The sequence below is a fragment of the Panthera onca genome, assembly GCF_046562875.1.
Source record: "Panthera onca isolate mPanOnc1 chromosome E1 unlocalized genomic scaffold, mPanOnc1 haplotype 2 h2.Chr16_ul_4, whole genome shotgun sequence".
Classification (NCBI taxonomy): Eukaryota; Metazoa; Chordata; class Mammalia; order Carnivora; family Felidae; genus Panthera; species Panthera onca.
This window is the reverse complement of record NW_027675818.1, coordinates 1,153,926-1,176,316: the sequence shown is the minus strand read 5'-3', so window position 1 is coordinate 1,176,316 and position 22,391 is coordinate 1,153,926. Positions and strand designations below refer to the sequence as shown.

Here is a 22,391-nt window from a genome sequence, read left to right as displayed (position 1 = left end):
CTTCCTGGAGACCCCACATCACCCCTCCATAGTGATATGGGGAACAAAGGCAAGAAGGAAATCTCAGGTAAAATTAAATTTCCTTATAACCTGCAGCCTATTGACAGATACTTGAGGCAGGCAAATAAAATATTTCTCCAGGAACTCCCTACTGTCTTAATGCTTTGCTAGACGGAAAAACAACCTTAGCTTGACAATAGCAAGGCCTCTGGTATCTTAGGAGTCCTCTTTCACATATCACAGTCCCTCTGGAGACTTCCCTTTTGACTTGACCTCCCAATTCCATAGCATATAACCTGTCACTCTTCACAACCCCAGCGCAGTTCTTTCTGCCCACGGTCCTGTCCCTGTGCTTTAATAAAATCACCTTTTTGCACCAAAGACATGTTCAAGAATTCTTTCTTGGCCGTCGGCTCCCGACTCCCCACCATCTCCCCAAAACTTCATCAAGATGAACGTGGAAACTCAACACAAGCAAGTTGTTGCCTTTTCCACAACAAATCTTTTCTATTCCACAACCATCCCCTACTTTGTCACCCCCTAGCTCGTTACCCTGCTGCACTGATGCCAGCATGGCTCACATACGTTTTCCCATCAACGGCCATCTTTTTCTCCTTCCAGTATGAAAGATTCTTGGGGACAGTCCCTGTGTATTCTTTGTACCCCCAGTACTTAGTACACTGTCGACATAGAGTGCGCGTGGCACTGAGTGTTTTTCAATGAATTCATTCATTGTTATCAACGGATTCCACCCTATTTTGTCCTGTATTGCCTACCTAACTATGAAATTCAGATTCTTGGAAGAGACTCTCGGTGTTATAAGATGCTTAGTAGAGGTGGTGAGTTTTAAGACATTATATTGACACCACTAAAACCTCTTGGTGGAGAAACTCAATGAGCCCGTTCTCTGGCATGCCGGCAAAACAAAAAACTGACCCTCAGTATTCTTTCCCCAAGTTAGGCATCAGCAAATTAATGAGAGGAGAGAGGAGGCCCCTGCTCTTGGGCACCCGCAGGAACTTACTCCAGCTCCGGACACACCGTAAACACTTTCATCTAACGGAAGATAAGTTGTGAAATCGGATTTCTGAACCACAAGACAGTAAGACAGTCTTTTCCAGCGTCTGCTTTAGAGGAGGGTCTTCAACCTTGAGTCTAAAAATCCCCCTCAGGCCACTGAACATGTCCAGTATGATTTGCTTTTTTACAGAGAAATCACAGAATTTTCCGGCTGAAAGGGAATAACATACTTCTTAATTGAAGAGTGGTCAGGAAAGAAAACACATGGAGAGCAGTGCCCTGTGGCAGGCATTCAGGAGTTCTTTCTGCTTTCCTGATGGCTCAAGAAGCACCCACACCTTTTGCTGCCTGGAAAACTCTGTGCTAAACTTAGTTCTTTGAAGTTCTCTTTTGCATAGGAAACTTGCACATGAGCAGGAATCAAAGTTAAATTCAAAAGTGGATTTCAAGGACCATGCACACCTTGGGGAAGCATCACTGTCACGAATTCCCATGATAATACTGACTTGGGTGTTACTTGCTTGGGGCTTTCATTGCCCACACAAAGCTGGGTACGAGGGAGGGCAGAGAGTGCCATTTAGGAGTTAAGACAAGTCTCTTGGCCTCTTTGTACCTTAGTTTCCTCATTTGAAAAAAAAAAAATGGATTTTAAGACCTACTTTCCAGAATTCATACTGGGTTTATTAACACACACCTAACCAATCACTGTATGATATTTTTACATGTAGTTTTTTTTTTTTTTACATGTATTCATTTTCTATTTCACTTACAGCTTGTGTAAAAACGGCATTCCATGCCAGGCCTGAAATGTTCCAAAGCTCAGTTCGGTGAGTAAATTGCAACCAAGATTTCTACACACACACACACACACACAAAAACAAGACAAACAAAGAGAAAAAAAAGATATTCTTTCAGAATATTTATCCTTTGGCAGTGATTCTAATTTATAGATAATGAAACATAACCACAATACTCTCTCCATACACTAAAGAAATCTCACTAGGAAAGATACTTGCCTTTTTAAAAAAATATTTGCATGAAAGATTTATACTTTCATGTTTATACATGTGGTGCATTAGATACAAATCAGTAAATGCTCAATAAATACTTGTGTTAAGTAAGTATTTTTTTCTAGAGAAGTAAGTTTATTTCTCTAGAAAAACGTTTCACAACTTTAGCACTGTTGAGATTTATGGTTGGATAATCTTTGTTATGGGGGGGGGGGTGCTGCCCTGTGAACTGTAGGGTGTGACAGCAGCCCTGGCCTCCACCCACTAGATGCCAGGAGCACATCTACAGTCTGACAATCAAAAATGTCTCCAGACACTACCAAGTGTCACCTGGATGCAAAATCACCCTGGCAGAGAACTGCTGCTCTAGAACGATTCACTCTGATCTCTATAATAACTCTCACACCAAACTTTGCCACAGACAAAAAAGATTTGCTACATAATTTTAGTAGCTTTCGACTAATAAAGGTTCATTCATTCCAAATGAATAACAAAGAGGTTTACAATTAAGTTTAATACAAATTCCAAATATAATGAAATTATATTTGTAACTTACATAAACTTCAAAAAAGGTAGTGATTCAAATGTACGTCTTTCAATAGATTGTATTTTATTGCAGGATAAATCTCTAGGAAAAGGAAAAGGAAAATATTGCCTCAATTAGCTATAAGATATCTAATTAGTAGGATGGTAGTATTGAATAAGTAGCTTTTGGCTAAACTCTGAGTATTAGGAATTGTTAATTGAACCTTCCAGAGCCCCTAACCCTGTCCTCACCTTTCTTAAGAGTCTCACCTTTGTGATCTTCATACATAAAATATACAACTATAGATCTTGATAGATCTTGGAAGTAATGTTTCCTGAGAGCAGAAGAATTGATTAAATGACTTTTTGTGGCCTCATCAATTTCTAAATTATGAGCTCAAAGTTGTGATCGCCACATATAATTTCTTTTTTTTTTTTTTTTTTCAACGTTTATTTATTTTTGGGACAGAGAGAGACAGAGCATGAACGGGGGAGGGACAGAGAGAGAGGGAGACACAGAATCGGAAACAGGCTCCAGGCTCCGAGCCATCAGCCCAGAGCCTGACGCGGGGCTCGAACTCACGGACCGTGAGATCGTGACCTGGCTGAAGTCGGACGCTTAACCGACTGCGCCACCCAGGCGCCCCTATAATTTCTAACATTAAAAGGGATATTCTCACATTAGCACACCTTCCTGGTTTAGTTCTACTTCTTGACACCAAGTCAATACCAGAAGAGGTAAAAGATACCTTTTCATTTAACTTGAAAAGAAGTTACTCCTCTAATCAATACCTAACTTTGAACGAACTCAGAATTATATTATCATATTAATAGAAATTTATTTTTGGTTGTACGTTGCCTAAACGGTCTATGAATTTATCAATTGCTTCAGCTGCAAGTGGGGCCAACAAAAAAACAACACGGTCCTGGATTTTTATTTGGAAACACCCATTCTTGATTATGGTTGACCCTCTTATTTCCATGGATTTCAGCCGAGTCCCTCACTTTCCACCTACATGGGTACCACCATCTTCTGACTGGCATTTTCATCTCTGGTCTCTCCCATTCTAATCTATACTGCACACAGTCACCAGATTAATTCTCCAGGAGTGGTTCTCAAATATCAGAGTCACTTGGGAACTTACTCAAGATGCAAATTCTCAGCTCTACTCTGGACTGAGTGAATCAGGAACTGTGGAGGTGGAACCTGTGTTCTGACAAGGCCTCCCGGTGACCCTGGTGCAGTCTAAAGTTTGTCCTAGAGCACTGCTGTGATAACACGGTAGCGTGGCATATCATCCAAGGCCTTCAAAATCCTAAATCCGGCTCTAGTTTCCTACTCTACAGATACCAAAGAAATTTCTCCTGCATTTTGCCTTTCACTCACTCTATCTTGCAAGCATATTCTTCCCAAGATGTCTATCTGATGATACGTCATAGCCATTCAAGGTTCTGTTCAAACAGTATTTCTCTAGTAACTTCCCTGATCCAACTTGAAGTCTTCCCCCCCTCTTCTGTGTTCCAAAAACAACTTATACTTCTCATTGCCCAAATCCATTTCTTCCCCTCCCCCTCTCCTCCTCCTCCTTCTTCTCCTTCTTTTAATTTTTTAAAGTAGACTCCACGCCCAACCTGGGGCTTGAACTCACGACCCTGAGATCAAGAGTCGCATGCTCTACTGACTCAGCCGGTCAGGTGCCCCAATTTCTTCTTAATATAGTTATTCTGGCATTCCATTTCCTCTGGGCATAAACTCCATGAAAGTATGGACTAGTCTTGCTCATCTGCGTTGTCTACTGTGTTTAAAACTGATGCATGGACAAAGAACAAACTCAAATATTTATAAAATAAATTAACAGCTGGGTAGTGAGTAGAAGGAGCAAAACGACTGAAAAGAAATGTGGTTTTACGACTTTGTGGCTCCCTCTTCTGCACTTTGTCAGTGCTTCATCATCCATTTAGTGCTTAGGCATTATGGTTTAAGCTTCTGTTTATTTTCCCTGTGAAATCATGAGTTCCTACAAGGGTGGGAAGCCTGTCTTAACCATCTGCGTGCCTATGGTACTGGGCATAGGGCCTGTCACATTCTTTTTTAGGTTTTGATTCACATTTTTTTTGAATGAATGAATGAGAACACTTCACCTGACATGAAATAATTGGCTTACAAAGTACCTCATAGTAGAAATAATGAAAGGCCCTATCCATTGCGCAGTTTGTCTCTTTTGGTTTTCTCCAAACTGTGTTTGTAACGTTTGGAGCCCAGATGGCAGAGGTAGCCAAGAAGACCAATACAAAGTGGTTGTCCCCTAAGACTTGGAAGGTTTGATAATTTGAAGGGCTATTTTTAGTGTCATATGAGATTCTTTTTACTCACTACCCTTAAGCCTTCCACATTTGCAAGAAGAATCTATTTTCTAAAGCACATCATTAATAAGGATTAATGAGGGGTGCCTGGATGGCTTAGTCGATTGAGCATCTGACTTCGTTCGGTTCAGGTCATGATCTCACTGCTCATGAATTCGAGCCCCGCATCAGGCTCTGGGCCAACAGCTCAGAGACTGAAGCCCGCTTCGGATTCTGTGTCTCCCTCTCTCTCTGTGCCTACCCTGCTCATACTCTGTCTCTCTCTCTCTCTCTCTCAAAAATAAATAAACATTAAAAAAATTTTTTAAAAAGGATTAATGAAATACACAGCTTTGCATGGCATGGACAAAGAATAAACACTGAACCTCCATAGCAAAGAACATTAGTATCTCTGTATGTCTAATGTACAGAGATATATGCAAACATTTCTTCCTTGACAATGAGGCTGGAGAGATGTTTATTCTGTAATTAGCGAAGTTAGAGGCATTTCTGATGTTTGTTTAGTGTAAACATTTCTAACTATACCACTTAACCATCATTATATTTTTAAAGATTTCATTTTTTTTAAGTAATCTCTATACCTAACATGGGGCTCTAACCTACAACCTCGAGATCAAGAGTTGCAGACTCTAATGACTGAGACAGCCACGTGCCCCTTAGCCATCATTTTTTTAATGTTTATTTATTTTTGAGAGAGACAGAGCATGAGTGGGGGAGGGGCAGAGAGAGAGGGAGACAGAATCTGAAACAGGCTCCGGGCTCTGAGCTGTCAGCACAGAGCCCGACACGGGGCTCAAACCCACAAACTGTGAGATCACGACCTGAGTCAAAGTCGGACGCCCAACCAACTGAGCCACCCAGGAGCCCCAACCCCTTAACCATCATTTTAAACATCTATTTTTATGGTGGCATAAGAATTTCCACACTGATCACAGGAATCTACTCCTGAAGCCAAGTGCACATTGTATGTTAGCTAACTTAACAATAAATGACATAAAAAATAATAATAAAAAAATAAACTAATAAAATTTCCCACACTGAAATCCTTAATCTCTTAATAATTTAATATGTACTTGGTAATACTGCTTACATAATTCACCTGCTTAGTTAAATATTTAATATTTAAATATTTAATTTAGATTAAATTATTTAAAAATTCTGGGTTAATGGCATTCAAATTAATGTAAGTGTTCTATATTTTCTTGTCTTGTAGGTGACAATTTGAGGTTAACTTCAATTCCTCTCATTTTACTAAGCCAACTTTTTCAAACCTTTTCTGTAAAGGCCAGACAGTAAATATTTTAGGCTTTGCAGGCCATATACGGTCTCTGTCACATATTCTCTGTTTCTTTCTCTTCTTTTCTCTTTTACAGCCCTTTAAGAACATGAAAATCATTCTGAACTCATAGGTTGTATCAAGACAGACCATACACAGGATTTGATCCATGGGCCATAAATAATAAATATAAATAAAAGCAGATGGTATATGAACACTTACATAACAAGGTTCATATGGGTGTCCATAATTGCTCAGACTTCATTACCCCTTTTCCTCTACAACTGAAGGGCTTTTTCCTATATCTTGTCTATAAAATTAAAAAGTTGAAAATGCATAGGAGGTATTTAATGCTAGAGATGGGCTGGGTCCCCACAGACTTACAGAGTTATAGAATTTAATAGAGAGAATTATAGAATTCCACTATAGAGAATTATAGAATTCTACTGTTAGAAGAAATTGTTGCAATTATCCAATTTGAACCCTGTATTTTTTAATAAATAATATAACTAAAAACTCATAATAAATGATGAACTGATTAACTTACAAATACTGGAGGGATAGCAGGCCTTCAAATGTGTCTTTATGTAATTCGGTCAGATAATTGTCCCTGAGAATTCTGCAAAATGAAAAGGTCATTTCTGGGTCAAAATGCAAAAATAACTACAACTATTTGCTACACAGGACCGCTAGATGTGAGAGAAACCTGGGTAATGGTGCCACCAAATACACTAATTCTTATTTAATGTAGGGATGGTGATCTCTGCTGTTTGATTCAAATCTTTTCTTCTCACATACTCCTTTGTCTCTCCCTCTCTCTCTCTCTCTCTCTCTCTCTCTCTCTCTCTCACACACACACACACACACACACACACACACACACACACCCCTATCCACTCTTCACACCAAAATGTACATTTAATGCCTACTCTCTGGATCACAAAATCTCTGTTAGAACCCAGCCCTGAGTGGCAAAAACATGGACAGAACTGCCACTTCCTCCTCTCTTTTCCCAAATTTTATTGTGGAAGCCCTATTTATAACCATATCAGTGCTACAAGTAAAGCCATCTAATTTTTTTCCCCATCTAAAAAATATCTGTGAGAACTAAAAATGTGCATAAAATGCACATAACATAAATGCTCAGTTTAATAAGTATAGAGTAAATACCCGTGTAACACTATTTGTTCATTCTACTGTTGGTGGATACTAGATTTTTCTAATTTTTAGTTATTATAAACAGTGCTGCTTTGGACATTTTTCTGTTTATATCCTAGTACACATTTGCCTAAGTTTCTCCAGGATTTAACAGGGGTACAAAATTGTCTTCCTAAGAGGTTGTGCTATTTCAAGCTGGCAGATTGAAACATGCCAAGTCTCTACCAAACTCCAAACTCCACCAAAGTCCCTAAGGATGATTAGAAAAGATACAATTAGAAAATCCACAACCTTAGCTCAAAGCCAAGGGAGTAGCTCTACAAACACTCCCCACCAGAAATGCCTTGGAGCCACCTACAGGGTGATTAGCTGGGATACTGCAGTAGGACCAAGGACAGCACATCAACCCCACATCCTTCCTCCTTGGATCTGGCAGCAAAGGGTGTTTTCTTCCAGGCAGGAGCCATTGGTGTTAGAAGGGGGCAGGGTCCCAGAACCCTGGAGGAAGGGTATACACTCTGACTAGCCATTAGAAGTCACCTCCCACCTCTTCTTTAACTCTCAGGGGGACCTGTCACCAATAACAAGCCCCGTGGTTCATTTCACCTCTTCCTTAGGACCAGAAAACAGAAGCAAGTCAAATCTCAACTACAAAGATAAATTGCACTCAGGAATGACCAAATGGAGTGAGAAAGCCAATTCTATTCAGGACAGAAAATAAAAAACAAATATAACAGCTTATAGTCAATGACACAGTTAACAGAGAAAACACAAAAGGATTTGAGAATACCAACATTAATGGGGCACCTGCGTGGCTCAGTCGGTTAAGCATCCGACTTTGGCTCAGGTTGCAGTCCATGGGTTCAAGCCCTGCACTGGGCTCTGTGCTGAAGCTCAGAGCCTGGAGCCTGCTTCCGATTCTGTGTCTCCCTCTCTCTCTGCCCCTCCCCAACTTGCACTCTGTCTCTCACTCTCTCTCTCTCTCAAAACTAAACAGTATACAAAATTTAGAATGGCATCATTAATATATCCTCAGACAGAGGTAAACAGTACATCTAATAAAAAGAACCAACTCAAGATTATATGAATGAAAAGTATTATCATTAGTAAAAAACTCAGTCTATGAGCAGCAGAAACGGTCGTTGAATAAATTAGAAAACTTGAGAGATCTGGCCACTGATTTCTTACCAATACTTGAAATTCTATGTATTTATTATATTTACATATTTGTTTTTATATTATATATTTGTAAACCCCTTGACAAGTGGGATATTTGGTCAGTTTTGTTCTTGGGCTTATATCCCTGGCATGTAAAACAGTTCCTGGGACATAGGAGATGCTCCATAAATATTTGTTGAATGAATTCAGAAAGTGACAGGTATCAATTTGCAAATATACTACTTTTAATTAAAACAAATCATTCATTTATCATCATTTATGAGAATAAGTACAACTTCACAGGAAAACAAATGTCTTTCTCCACCTCCGCCCCAATTTGTGACTCAATCTTTTGAGACAAGAACCTTTTGAGAATTTCATAAAAGCTATGGAATGGACCCTTTCCCTAGAAAACTGCACTTTCTTGAATACGTGCAAAGGTGTGCATGCGATTTCAATTTGCAGACCATCCCTTTAGGGCTCAGGTCCGTGAATAGAATGGACTGAATTTGTGGGTGCCAAACTTGGATGGGAAATAGAATCACATCTCTATTTTCACAAACCTCTAACTAGAATTAGCATTTCCTTCCATTATGAATGTAGGCAACAAACCACAGATTAGTGTAGTTAATTTGGTCCCCAGCAGAAATCAGATATTTTCATATCACATATTTGGCGTGGATATCTCAAAATATCATTTATTCTCATCAGTACCTTGAAGTTATAATAGTTAGTAGGCGTACCATTATATTTTGTTATTTAATATTCTAACAGAAGCAGATTTATTGCTATATCACTAATCTTTTTAAAAAATTTTTGAAAACTCTATTTCCACATAATTTCCTTTTCCTATATATTTTAACTTATTATACATTTGAAAACATTATCCCAAGAACATAAGCTTCTGCAGATCATCAATACATATATAGAAGGGTGCCTGGGTGGCTCAGTCTGTTAAGTGTCCAACTTCAGCTCAGGTCATGATCTCACGGTTCGTGGGTTCGAGCCCCACATTGGGCTCTCTGCTGACAGATCAGAGCCTGGAGCCTGCTTCCAATTCTGTGTCTCCCTCTCTTTCTGCCCCTCCCCTGTTCATGCTCTGTCTCTCAGCAATAAATAAATGTTGAAAAAAATTTTTTTTAAAATTTGATATATAGAAAAAAAGGTTAAAAATCCTGCCCCAGGGGACTATTGACCCATAGTTAAAAACTTCTGTCTTACAAGGCATAACCCTCAAGCTGAATTAGAAATCATCAAATCTTGGGGCACCTGGGTGGCTCAGTTGCTTAAGTGTCTGACTTCGGCTCAAGTCATCATTTCACAGTTTGTGGGGTCGAGCCCCACATCAGGCTCTGTGCTGACAGCTCGGAGCCTAGAGCCTGCTTTGGACTCTGTGTCTCCCTCTCTCTCTGCCCCTTCCCTGCTCACTCACTCTCTCTCTCTCTCTCTCTCTCTCTCAAAAATAAATAAACATTTAAAAATTTTTTAAGAATCATCAAATCTTACCAGATTCATCTTCTAGTATATAAACTACCAAATACACGCTTTTCAAAAAATATTTTTTTAATTTCAGTTTATTTTTTTTAATAGGTAATATATATTTGCATGGCTCAGAATTCCAAAGGTATATAATACACAATTCAAAGTTTTTCTCCTACCCCTGTCCCTCAGCCTACCCACTCTCTCCACTCTCTCTTGTTCCTTGTGCCAAATTACTTTCATTTTTCTTACAAGTTTGGGAAATAAGATCTCCAAGTTAGATACTATCATGAGAAAATATAAACTATATATAGTATTTAAGAAATTCATAAAATTCATAAGAAAACAACTACCTTGTTCTACCATTTGTCCCTTACCAGTAAGGTTATCAGACTAAGGGGCAGGGGGGAATCTACTTTAGGGGGATCATAATCCCTACATTTAGATTACTATGACTGTTATGTCTTTTATTATTAATTCAGAAGTCATTTATGACTTATCTACCCAAGTTGAACTAATGATATGACACACAATCTGTCATGAAAAATGCCAGTCAGTTACTTTGAGTATAATATTGTTTCCAAAATTACTTGTGTCTACACTGACTTTTTCTACAAATCAATTTAAAAAAAAGATAACAACAAAATTGGCAAAGGACAGAAAATTCAGACAAGAAACACAAATGCCCAGGAAACATACAGAGATATTTAAATGTATACGTAATCAGAAAAATTCAAATTCAGAAGGGACCCATTTTATTCACCCACCAGATCAGCCAAGAAATGGAGAATATCCAAGAGTGGGAGGGTAGGAGGAAATGAATGCTGTCATGGTGTATGGATTGGTGTGTAAATTGGCACACCTTTTTTGAGGGCAATTAAAATTGTATATATCGACATCGTCTTCATCCCAACAGTTCCATTTCCAGGGATCTATTCTACAGAAATACCCACCCACGTACACAAAGATGCATGTATGAGGTGGTCCATGCAGCAATGCATGTAATAAGAAAACTGGACACAGCCTAAACATCCATCAGGAGGGGAATTACTAAATCGTAATACACTCATACTATGGAATATTATGCAGCAGCTTGCATGGATGGGGTAACCCTCTATGTACTGGAAGAAAAAAAGTCTAAGACATACCACGAAGCAAAAGAATCGAGTTGTAGGATGTTACAATTTATGTAAAAAAAAGATAAGAAACTCACACAACAAACCTATTTTGCTGTAAATATGTATGTAGGCAAATGCATGGAAAAAGGTCTGGAAGGATATATACTAAATCCAGAGTAGTGGCTATCCCAGCAGTGGGGGGATTAGAACATAAGGCAGGTGTTCACTAGATCTGTTATTTCATCAAAAAAAATTTTTTTAATGTTTATTTATTTTTGAGACAGAGAGAGAGAGGGAATGAATGAGCAGGAGAGGGGCAGAGAGAGAGGGAGACAGAATCCGAAGCAGGCTCCAGGCTCTGAGCTGTCAACACAGAGCCCAACGTGGGGCTTGAACCCACGAACCGTTGAGATTATGACCTGAGCCGAAGTTGGACACTTAACCGAATAAGCCCCCCAGGTCCCCCTGTTATTTCATTTTTATATATTGAGACTATAATCACGTATTCCTTGTATAATGGAAAATAAGTTGAAATTGATTCTAATTTTAAAGGGAACCTGCCAAATTTAATTTTTAAAATAAACACAGATGGGGCGCCTGGGTGGCTCAGTCGGTTAAGCGGCCGACTTCAGCTCAGGTCATGATCTCGCGGTCCGTGAGTTCGAGCCCTGCGTCGGGCTCTGTGCTGACAGCTCAGAGCCTGGAGCCTGTTTCAGATTCTCTGTCTCCCTCTCTCTGACCCTCCCCCGTTCATGCTCTGTCTCTCTCTGTTTCAAAAATAAATAAACGTTAAAAAAAAAATTAACACAGAATTGCAATCGGTAGAGGTCGAGTTGGGATATGGAAGGGGAAACACCTTTCCTCAGAGCTACTGACTTCAAAGTTCTGGACCAAGAAGGACCTTAGAATGCAGTTAGTTTTTTTTTTTGTTTTTTTTTTTTTTTGTATTCGTATTTGGAGAGAATATACTCACAGTTTCTCAGCCCAACGGTATCCCTTCCATACATTTTCATCAATGTGAGAAATAGAGTTTCCTTGGAAATTTCTGTGAAGAAACACAGTTCAGATCCTTGAATAGGTAGGAAAGGAATGAACAGAATAAATAAAAGAATCACTGGCAACCTTGTGGGGAATATTCCAATGCAGTAAATGCCAACTTTCTAATTTCCGCGGCTATCAGCATCCCAGGTGGTGCAATTAATAAAGAGATAGCGTGGGGCCACTGGCACAAACAAGCCAGCTCCTTAGAACCTGAACTTCCTATTTGTTCCATTCCTTGGGTAGATAACGCCTGTTAATTACTCTGGAGATAAGTATTTTTTTCCCCCAAATCACTTATGTGTCTAAAATGGTTCCTTCCACAAATCAATGAGAAAATAATAATTCAACGAAAAAAATGGTAAAAAATTTACCATTATCAGCAAACAAATGTAAAGAAGCCCTCTACTGAAACCTCTCTAGGTGTTAGAAGGATAAGGGAAGTTAGAAATTAGAATAACTAACATGGAAAGATTTCTTAGACATATTGTATAGGGAAAAGCAACAAATCACTGGGCAAGGAATTAAAAAGTATCCCCTCATTAGGAAATTAGGAAAAAATGCAAAGGAAAGAGATGGGAAGGAAGGACACACACCAAAAAGGTGACAGGAGTTATCTTATGAGTGGTAGGGAGGGTGGGGTGGGATTTTCACGTTTTATCCTCTATACCTGTGACATTAAAAACAAAAAAAAGTATCCATGATAATTCATGTATCCATGAATTACACATGTTTAAGAGAAGCTATTAAATGCCTGAGGTTCAGTTTCAACCGCTAACTCTGCGTATGACTTTGAATCTTTACCTTTAGTTTTGTCCTCTTCCCTCAGCAACAGCTTACCTGGTCAGTTTATATACACATTTTTTTCAGGGGAGTCAGGAATAAATTCAAAACAGATACCCATCTGCCCATGTGCCTGGTGGACATTTCCAGTCAACCTGAAGCCTTCTGGTTGCTCTGTGTTCCCTGGTAAAAGATGCCTCAACTTCCATCATTCTCCTTATCTGGGACAGAAGTTTCAGAGTAATATCTGAGTTTTCTCTTTCCCGTGCACACCCCACCCGCGACTGTCATCAGTTAGTCTATCTTGTCACTTCCTCCTTTGCAGTGCTCTCAAGGCTTTTCTTTCTACTCTTTTCAGCCACTCTGAGTCGGCCCCTTGTTACTTTATTCCCAGGTTTTGTTAGAACATTCTATCTGGTCTCGCTGGATCAAGCTCTCCTCTCCAGATCGGCCTATATGGGGAACTGAAAATAATCCTGTTTCAGCGTTCTGTATATCTCATGCTTGAAAACTTTCAATGGCTCTCTATAACTCAGAATCTAACGTTCAAACCTCTCTAGCTGATAGTCAAGGTTTCTCGTAATTGGATCTTTAACTGCTTAACCTAATTCTTAATTCCTGATCATTCCTGCAGCCGTGCCTTTGCCTAGACTTATACCCATTTTTTCTCTATTTAACACATCAGAGCCACTCTTTAAGTCTCAGCTAAAGTGTTAGCTTATCCATGCAGCTCTCCCTGACCTCCATACTCCGCTGATTACAGAGTCTGCTGAATTCCAACACCCATGGTACCTCTTTTAGTACTTAATTACATGCCACCTCCCTTTTTATGACCATTTCCTTTCTTCCCACCTGTCATTTCATGTTCTGAAGACGATTTCATCCTAGTGTGGCGCCCATAGTACTTACTCTTGGGTTGGGCCCAAACTGAGTACTGTATGTGGAAGGCCGGGCGTCAAAGATGAGGTCTGGGGAATCAAAATAATAACAGCTAACACTCATATTTCGCCAGGCACTGATCCAAGTGCTTCATATGTATTACCTCATCTAGATCTCACCATAATCCCATGAGATGGTAACTATCATAATTTCCATTTCACAGAAAAGGAAACTGAGTCACAAAGCTAATAGATGACAGACCTCGGCCCAAACGCAGGCAATCTAGTTCCAGAATCTCTACTCTTCACTACTCTGTTGTATCCTATTATAGAGGATGGAGCAAAAATGGGAGAGTAGAGGTTAAGGAATGAAATAATGGGGCTAAAAATTGGATAAGGAAAAAGAATAAGGACAATTACAAGTAAAAGATTGCAGAAGGGCGAACAGTAGTAAAAAGGAAAATGAAGATAAGGGATAGTTGACAAAGAAAAGGTAAAAACAGAAAGTCAGTCAACGTGGTTGGGGAGATGAGGAAGGCCCAGGACGACATTGAGGAAGAGACTGCCATGTCAAGCAGGAGGCAGAGAACAAACAAGTAAAGGCGATTCTTACAAGATGGTGAAGGTGCCGTTGTAGGTGTCGGGCTCCAGCACGGGCACTCTGCGGAGCCTCTGCTGTGGGCTGAGACCAACACACGACAGTGTCTCCTCTTTGCAGGTACAGCGCTCACATATTTTGAGGTCTGTGGTGGCATTCTGTTCTGGTTGCCAAGTTAAAGTTGTGTATGCCTTTTCTGAGGTATACTTTACAAAATGCACCACAGGATGTTCAGTTGTTGGAGGAAAACCTGTCTCAAATGACTCTGGTTGCTGACTTACAGGAATTTCTAGGTCCATAGGTGGAACCGTGACTTCAGTCAGGTTTCGATGTTGACTCTGAACCTGTTTTGGATGTGCAAGTGTCACCTCAAGGTCCTTTGGGGGAGGAGTTGTAGTCTTCTTCAGGGTTGTCGAATGTTCAGCCTCTGTAATAGGTTCTGGAGTTATAGTAAGCTCCACATGACGAAATGGGATGATGGGTGATGCTGGATGCTGACCTTGATCCTTACTTGGAGTTGGAACTGTCACTTCCTGCTGGAATGGATATTGAACTACAACCTCCTTAGGTGGCTCTGGAGGCTGAGTTGGGGTGTCTCGCATGGTTGGAGAAGGTTCAGTCTCCACACTGGATCCTGCAGTTACAGTAAGTTCCAGGTCCATAGGTGGAACTGTGACTTCAGTCAGGTTTGGATGCTGACTCTGAACCTGCTCTGGATGTGCAAGTGTCACCTCAAGGTCCTTTGGAGGAGGAGCTGTAGTCTCCTTCACGGGTGTAGAATGTTCAGCCTCTGTAGTAGGTTCTGGAGTTATGGTAAGCCCCAAGTCCACACGATGAGCTGTGACACTGGGCAATGTTGGTTGCTGACCTTGATCCTTACTTGGAGTAGGAACTGTCACTTCCTGTTGGGACGGATACTGAACAACCTCCTTAGGTGGCTCTGGAGGCTGGGTTGGGGTCTCTTGCATGGTTAGAGAAGGTTCAGTCTCTGTAGTGGATTCTGGAGTTACGGTAAGCCCTGGGTCCAAAGGTTTAACTGTGACTTTAGTTAAGGTTGGATGCTGAATGTGCTCTGAATGTGGAAATGTCACCTCAAGGTCCTTTGGAGGAGCGGTAGTTTGCTGCAGGGCTGAGGAATGTTTAACATCCGTAGTGGGTTCTGTAGTTACAGTAAGCACCAAGTCCAAAGGCTGAACTGTTACATTAGGTGACGATGGATGACGAGCTTGATCCAGACCTGGAGTTGGAACTGTCACCTCCTGAAACAGTGGAGGCTGAACTACAACCTCCTTAGGTGGCTCTGAAGGGTGACCTGGGATCTCTTGCGTGGTTGAAGTTTCAACCTCTGTAGTGGGTTCTGGAGTTATGGTCAGTTCCAGGTCTAAAGGCTGAACTCTGACTTCAGTCAAATTTGGATGCTGAGCCTGGACCTGCTCTGGATGTGGAGGTGTCACCTCAGTGTCCTCTGGAGGAGCTAGAGTCTGCTGCATGATTGTAGACTGCTCAGCCTCCACAGTAGGTTCTGGAGTTACAGTAAGCTCCAGGTCAGCAGGCTGAACAGTAACATTGGGCAAGTTTGGATGCTGAGCTTGCTCTTGTCCTAGAGGTGGAACTGTCACCTCATTATGGACTGGAGGTTGTGCTACAACCTCCTCAGGTGGCTCTGGAGGCTGAACTGGGGCCTCCTGCTGGGCTGGAGGAGTTTCTGCCTCCTTAGAGGGCTCCGGAGGTTGAGTTGGAGACTGCTGCAGAATTGGAGATGGTTCTACCTTCTCAGGGGCCTCTGAAGGCTGAGCTTGTACCTCCTGTTGTGTTAGAGAAGGTTCTATCTCCTTAAGTGGCTCGAGAGGTAGAGATAGGGTTTCCTGCTGGACTGGAGATGGTTCCACCTTCTCAGGAGGGTCTGAAGGCTGAGGTGGGGCCTCCTGCTGTGTGGAAGGTTCTACCTCCTTAGGGGGCTCAGGGGATACAACTGGGGCTCCCTGCTGAGTTGGAAAAGATTCTGCCTCATTACCGGGCTCTGAAGGCTGAGCTGGGGGCTCCTGAGGTGTGGGAGAAGGTTCCACCTCCTTAGGGGGCTCAGGGGATATAGCTGGGGACTCCTGGAGGACTGGAAACTGAGCTGGGGCCACCTGCTGGGTTGAAGATTCAACCTCCTCAGGGGTCTGTGGATGCTGAGCTGGGGACTCCTCCTGGGTTGTAGGTGGTTCACTCCCCTCGGAGGCCTGTGGGTGCTGACCCTGGCCCTCCTCCTGGAGAGGGGAAGGTTCACCCTCTTCCTGGGCCTCTGGAAGCTGAGTCGGGGCCTCCTCCTGGGTTGAGGATGATTCACCCTCCTCAGGGGCCTGTGATTGCTGAGCTAGGGCCTCCTGCTGGGTTGTAGAAGGTTCAACTTCTCCAGGATATTCTGGATACTGAACTGGGGTCTCCTGCTGTGTTGGAAGTTTCTCCTGTGTGGTAGATTCTGGAGATTGCGTTGGAGTCTCCTGTTGGACTGGCAAAGATTCAACCTCAGGGGACTGTGGAGGCAGAGTTGGGGCTTCATGCTGGGTTTCAAAAGGTTCCACATTAAGAGGCACTGAGGGCTGAGCTATAGTCTCGTGCCGAACTGCAGAAGGTCCCACCTCTGTAGTGGGTTCTGCAGTCATGGTAAGCTGCACATCTGGAGGTTTCACACTGACATTGGGCAGGTTTAAATGTTGATCATGGTAGTGACCTGGAGGTGAAACTGTCATCTTATGATGCCATAGAGGTTGAGCTGGGTGCTCCTGCTGGGTTGGAGAAGGTTCCACCTCCCTGGAAGGCAGCTCTGGAGGCTGAGCTGGTTGCTCTTGCAGGGTTGCAGAAGATTCTATCTCCCCTGGAGACTGAGCTGGAGTCTCCTGCTGGGTTGAAGATTCTGCCTCATTAAGGAGCTCTGCAAGCTGAGCTAAGGCCTCCTCCTGGGTTGGAGAAAGTTCAGCTTCTCCAAAACGGTCTGGAAGCTGAGCTGGGGGTTCCTGTTTGCTTAGAGAAGGCTTACCTTCCTCAGGAGGCACTGAAGGCTGAGCTGGGGTCTCCTGCTGCCTTAGAGAAGGATCAATCACCCCAGGAGGCTCGGAAGGCTGACCTGGGGTCTCCTGCTCACTTGAAGGCTCAACCTCCTCTGGAGGCTTACCCGAGGTCTCTTGCTGGGTTAGAGAAAGTTCTGCTTCCTCAGTATGTTCAAGAGGCTGAGGTGGGGCCTCTTGCTGGGCTATAGAAGATTCAACACCTTTATCAGGCCCTGGAGTTGTGGTAAATTCCACATCTAAAGGCTTACCTATAACCCTGGGAAACATTAAATAATCTGGATACTGACCTAGAGGTAGAGATGTCACCTCATCACTTACTGCAAGTTGAGTTAAATACTCGATAGGGAACTCTGGAACTAGAGTTGGGGCCTCCTGCTGGACTGGGGTAGGTTCAACCTCCTCGAGGCGCTCTGCAGGCTGAGGAGGGGCCTCCTGCTGGACTGGGGTAGGTTCAACCTCCTCGAGGCGCTCTGCACGCTGAGCAGGGGCCTCCTGCTGGACTGGGGTAGGTCCAGCCTCCTCAGGGTGCTCCGCAGGCTGAGTTAGAGTTATGGTAAGATCCAGAGGTTTAACAGTGACATTGGGGAAGCTTGGCTTCTGAGCTTCACTCTGACTTGGAGATAGCACATTTACTTCATGATGTGCTAACAGTTGAGATATGATGTCCTTAGATGGCTCTGGAGGCTGAGCAGGGGCCTCCTGGGGGGTTGGAGAAGGTTCCACTTCCTCGGGGGCCTCTGTAGGATGAGCTGAGGCTTCCTGCTGGACTGAAGAAGGTTCGACCTCTTCAGGGGTACTTGAAGGCTCAGCTGGGGCCTCTTGTGGGTTTGCTGAATTTCCATCCTTAAGGGACTCTGGATGCTGAGATGGAGCCTCCTGCTCAAGTAGAGATGTTTCTGTCTCTTCAGAGGGCTCTGGATGCTGAGCCTGAGCCTCCCCTTGGGGCAAAAAAGATTCAGCTTCCTCAGGGGACTCTAGATGATTTGGGGTCTTCTGCAAGGGTGGAGAAATTTCAGCCTCCTCAGAGAAGTTTGGAAGTTGATCTGGTCCCCCTGGGAAACCCATAGGTAGGTTCTCCTCAGGATACAGGAGACCCATATTGGAATCTAAATAATCATCCTGCAGCTGTTGTTGTAGGTGCTCTTTATTTGCAAATTGGTTTGGAGTTCTAACAACTTTGGCAAGCCTTCGATGCTGAGCTAGATCTTTCTTCAGGTTTAGGGGTGAAACAATAAACTTTGTTGGCTTTGAACTCTGACTATCCAGAGATGGAACAAGTATTTCAAATGACTGGTGATCTTCGGCCTGATCTAAACCTACAGTTTTAGTCTTACTTTTGAGTTGAGGAGGCGGAGCTATGGTCTGATTCTGATCCCAACCTGGCACTGGAACCACCTCTGGGAGCCTTTGATGCTGGGTTAGCTGGTCATTCAGATCCTCATCTGGCCCTGGGGGTAGCTCACCAAACGAATCCGTGTCCAGGAATGGAACCAAAGTCTCGGTCAACTCCTTAGGCGGGGCCAACATCTGGGCTGGAGCAGAGGACCCCGGGTAATTAAAGCCCCCCGGCTCAGCTGGGCGTGTAAGTGCCTGGGGCGATTCGGGCGGGGGATCAGAGGAGCGAGAAGACCAGGGCTCAGCCGCCTCCAGGGGGTCGGAAGTCAGCTGGGCAGGGTCCAGGGCCCACTCCGGAGGCTGAGCTGCCTGGACCAGCAGCCACAACGGTTGCCACATAAAGAGAAGCAGTGGGGCCAACAGGCGCAGCCGGGACATGACACGCGGAGGCTCCGGGGTGCAGCGACCCAGGCGAGTGGGGTACTGGCGCTGGGCCCTGAGCGGGAGCCAAACCATTATGGCAGCCCCGTGATGCGCGCGCGCAGTTAGCAACTGTGCGCCCTCCCCGCCCACGTCCCACCCTTTATTTATGACATCTTTATTTACACCACCTTTATTAGCTCCCTGGAGATGGGCTCCGCACCAGCAGAGCGGGCCCTTTTCCCAGAATCACTTGGGGCCCAGGCCTCCCTCCACCCTGCAAAGGCCACCACTCCCCCCCACTCCCCCCCTCCCCCCTCCCCCCCCCTCCCCTGCCCGGGGCTGCTCACAGCAAGGTAGTACTTGGACTCAGATCTGGGTGGCCCCGCACTCCCGCAGCTCTGAGGGGTGGAAGGGTGGGGGAGTGGAGCAGAGCTTCCAAGGAAGCCACAGGACCTGGCATCCTGGGAAATTAAAAAATGCTAGTCCAGCTCTAGCAATTTGAACTCTTGCTCTTCAAAGCTTAAATCCGAGAGACGTTCTTCCTCCCCCTGGCCATACTGCTTCCAAGAAAAGTAGCTGACCTGCAAAATAAGCACCAGTTAGGGCGATGGGGAGGAGAACACACTTCACAGTCAGATATTCTAAAATGTTGCCATTTCCTCTAAATTCTCAATACCCATGGCTGATTATTAATTCACCACTCTGTTAGATGGGGGCCTACCACTGAATCTGCGATGGCCCCTAAATGTCTGTAGGAGGAGTTTGGGGGGAGTGCTAAGCAATTCATTCTGGGAAAGAGGGCCGGAAACCAATTCTAGCCCTTTATTTACACTGGGTGGGAAAACTTCCCCCATCTCATCTTGACTGGACATAGCCATTGATCTAGAAAAAGTAACAAGGCCACTTTTCAGAGGTCCACTCTGTGCGCCCACATGGAGAAGGCACTTAGGATGTTATAGTCAGCGTGTTAAACAATTTTCTTGAAATACTGCAACTAGCACTCAGTTTACTTCCTTCACAGCCCCTTTTCTAATGTATTTTTAGTCCTTGCTTATGGTCTGGCACAACCTCTAGCATGTAAAATGCAAGAGAGAGGGGGTTTTTATCTTAATCCCAATGTCTAGCACACAGGAATAGTTTTTATATGGAACTGATTCCAAGACTGGCCTCATGCAGGAATGGATCTGTTGCTATAATCAGGTTTCTGAAATCTTTAGCATCAATGCTGAATCTTTTTCTCATCTTTTCACCTTTTTCAGGAAGCTAGACTTTTTTTTTTTAATTTTTTTTTTTCCTGAGAGAGAGAAAGCGTGAGCGGAGGAGAGGGACAGAGGGAGAGACAGAGAGAATCCCAAGTAGGCTCCACGCTCAGCACAGAGCCCGACGTGGGGCTGACCCCACAAACTCTGGGATCGTGACCTGAGCCAAAATCAAGAGTCGGATGCTCAACCTATGGAGCCACCCAGGCACCCCAGGAAGCGAGACTTCTCAAAGCCTAAACTTGGAAACGTCTGAAGTTTCCTCGACTGGTTTGATTTAGATTCAATTAACATTATTATTTTGCACGAAAAATCTTCCAGTGCTTTTTCAAAAAGTAACCATCTTCTCTTTCTCCACTCTCTTCCCTTCAAAACAAACTTTGCAACTGTGGGGTGAGTTAAATATTCAGAAATCGAGGGGCGGCTGGGTGGCTCAGCTGGCTGAGTGCCTGATTTCGGCTCAGGTCATGATCTCGCAGTCTGTGAGTTCGAGCCCCGCGCCGGGCTCTGTGCTGACAGCTCCGAGCCTGGAGCCTGCTTCAGATTCTGCGTCTCCCTCTCTCTCTGCCCCTCCCCAGCTCACGCTCTTTCTCACTCTCAAAAATAAATAAACATTAAAAAAAAAAATCGAAAAAAAAAAATTCACAAATCTAGCCCCAAATTAAGCTCTCAATGACCTGAAACACATTTTTGCTTTTTTTTTTTTTTTTTTTTTTTTTTTTAACATTCTGTATGTGGCACATTACTATTTTCTTTTAGAAATTATTTTGGCGGGGCGCCTGGGTGGCTCAGTCGGTTGGGCGGCTGACTCCGGCTCAGGTCATGATCTCGTGGTCCGTGAGTTCGAGCCCCGCGTCGGGCTCTGTGCTGACAGCTCAGAGCCTGGAGCCTGTTTCAGATTCTGTGTCTCCCTCTCTCTCTGACCCTCCCCCGTTCATGCTCTGTCTCTCTCTGTCTCAAAAATAAATAAATGTAAAAAAAAAATTTTTTTTAGAAATTATTTCGGCAACTTAATCCCTAATTCAGGACATCCATGTGAGTGATTTACAGAAAAGTTCTTCAGCAAGATATTCACGCAAGATATATATGAGATGCCGACATCTGGGTGATACATCCTATTTGAATGGCATAATGGTTTCAAACGCTGTAGTATAATCACATTTAAGGCCATAGTTACTCTGTTCCCAAATCCTTGAGATTCTGTTTGAGGGGAGCTCTAAAAGGCTTGTGTCCTCTCCTATGTCCACAACTGTGGCAGTGCTCTGATGAAATTTGCTCTCCAAATTTCAAATAAGGGGTCAGAGCCAAGGGTCAGGACTTCAGGAAAAGCCCCAGAAATCCCCTGCAGTCAAAAGCAGTTTTTGAGTTTCACATTTCCCAAAGGATGATAGAGCTAATGCCAAAGTCTTCCAAATTCTGCTGGTTGCTTTACATTATGGCTACAGTGGCTATGTCACCCTTGAACTTTAATCTCCACATACTTGAATTAAATCCTGTAGCTCGTCTGCAGTACTGGCATCTGTGATCTCTTCACAGGGTCTGTATTCCACAGCTATTTTACCACTTTCTGAAATAAAGTGAATAAGGATTGGAAAAAAAAAAAAAAAAAAAAGAGGGCGCCTGGATGGCTCAGTCAGTTAAGCGTCTGACTTCAGCTTAGGTCATGATCTCATGGTTCATGAGTTCAAGCCCCATACTGGGGTCTCTGCTGTAAGCACTAGAGCCCACTTCAGATCCTCTGTCCCCCTCTCTCCGCCTCTCCCCTGCTTACTCTCTCAAAAATCAACATTTAAAAAATAAAGTTAACAAGATCAATTCAGAATTTTCCTTGTTCTAAAACTAGCTGTATACAATGATAGCACCCAATAACTAGACATTCTTTTTATTTATAAAAGCAGAAAATAAAAGCATTTCCC

At 43.2% G+C, this 22,391-nt stretch overlaps 1 protein-coding gene and 1 long non-coding RNA gene across 2 annotated transcripts in view; one reads left to right on the top strand and one right to left on the bottom strand.

The window, feature by feature from the left end:
• LOC144615224 (uncharacterized) overlaps window positions 1-22,057 on the bottom strand; it is a 44,759-nt gene extending 22,702 nt beyond the window's left edge. Inside the window, 5 exon segments of the mRNA XM_081794793.1 lie at window positions 6,743-6,814; window positions 12,082-12,153; window positions 14,421-15,391; window positions 15,749-19,289; window positions 21,957-22,057. Coding sequence (XP_081650919.1) covers window positions 6,743-6,814; window positions 12,082-12,153; window positions 14,421-15,391; window positions 15,749-19,231 — 4,598 coding nt within the window. The 5' untranslated portion in view covers window positions 19,232-19,289; window positions 21,957-22,057.
• Window positions 823-6,479, top strand: LOC144615247 (uncharacterized). Its single transcript, XR_013553685.2, has 3 exons — window positions 823-1,102; window positions 1,793-1,847; window positions 6,133-6,479. It is a non-coding gene; the product is annotated as an uncharacterized LOC144615247 (long non-coding RNA).
• Window positions 22,058-22,391: the final 334 nt, after the last annotated feature.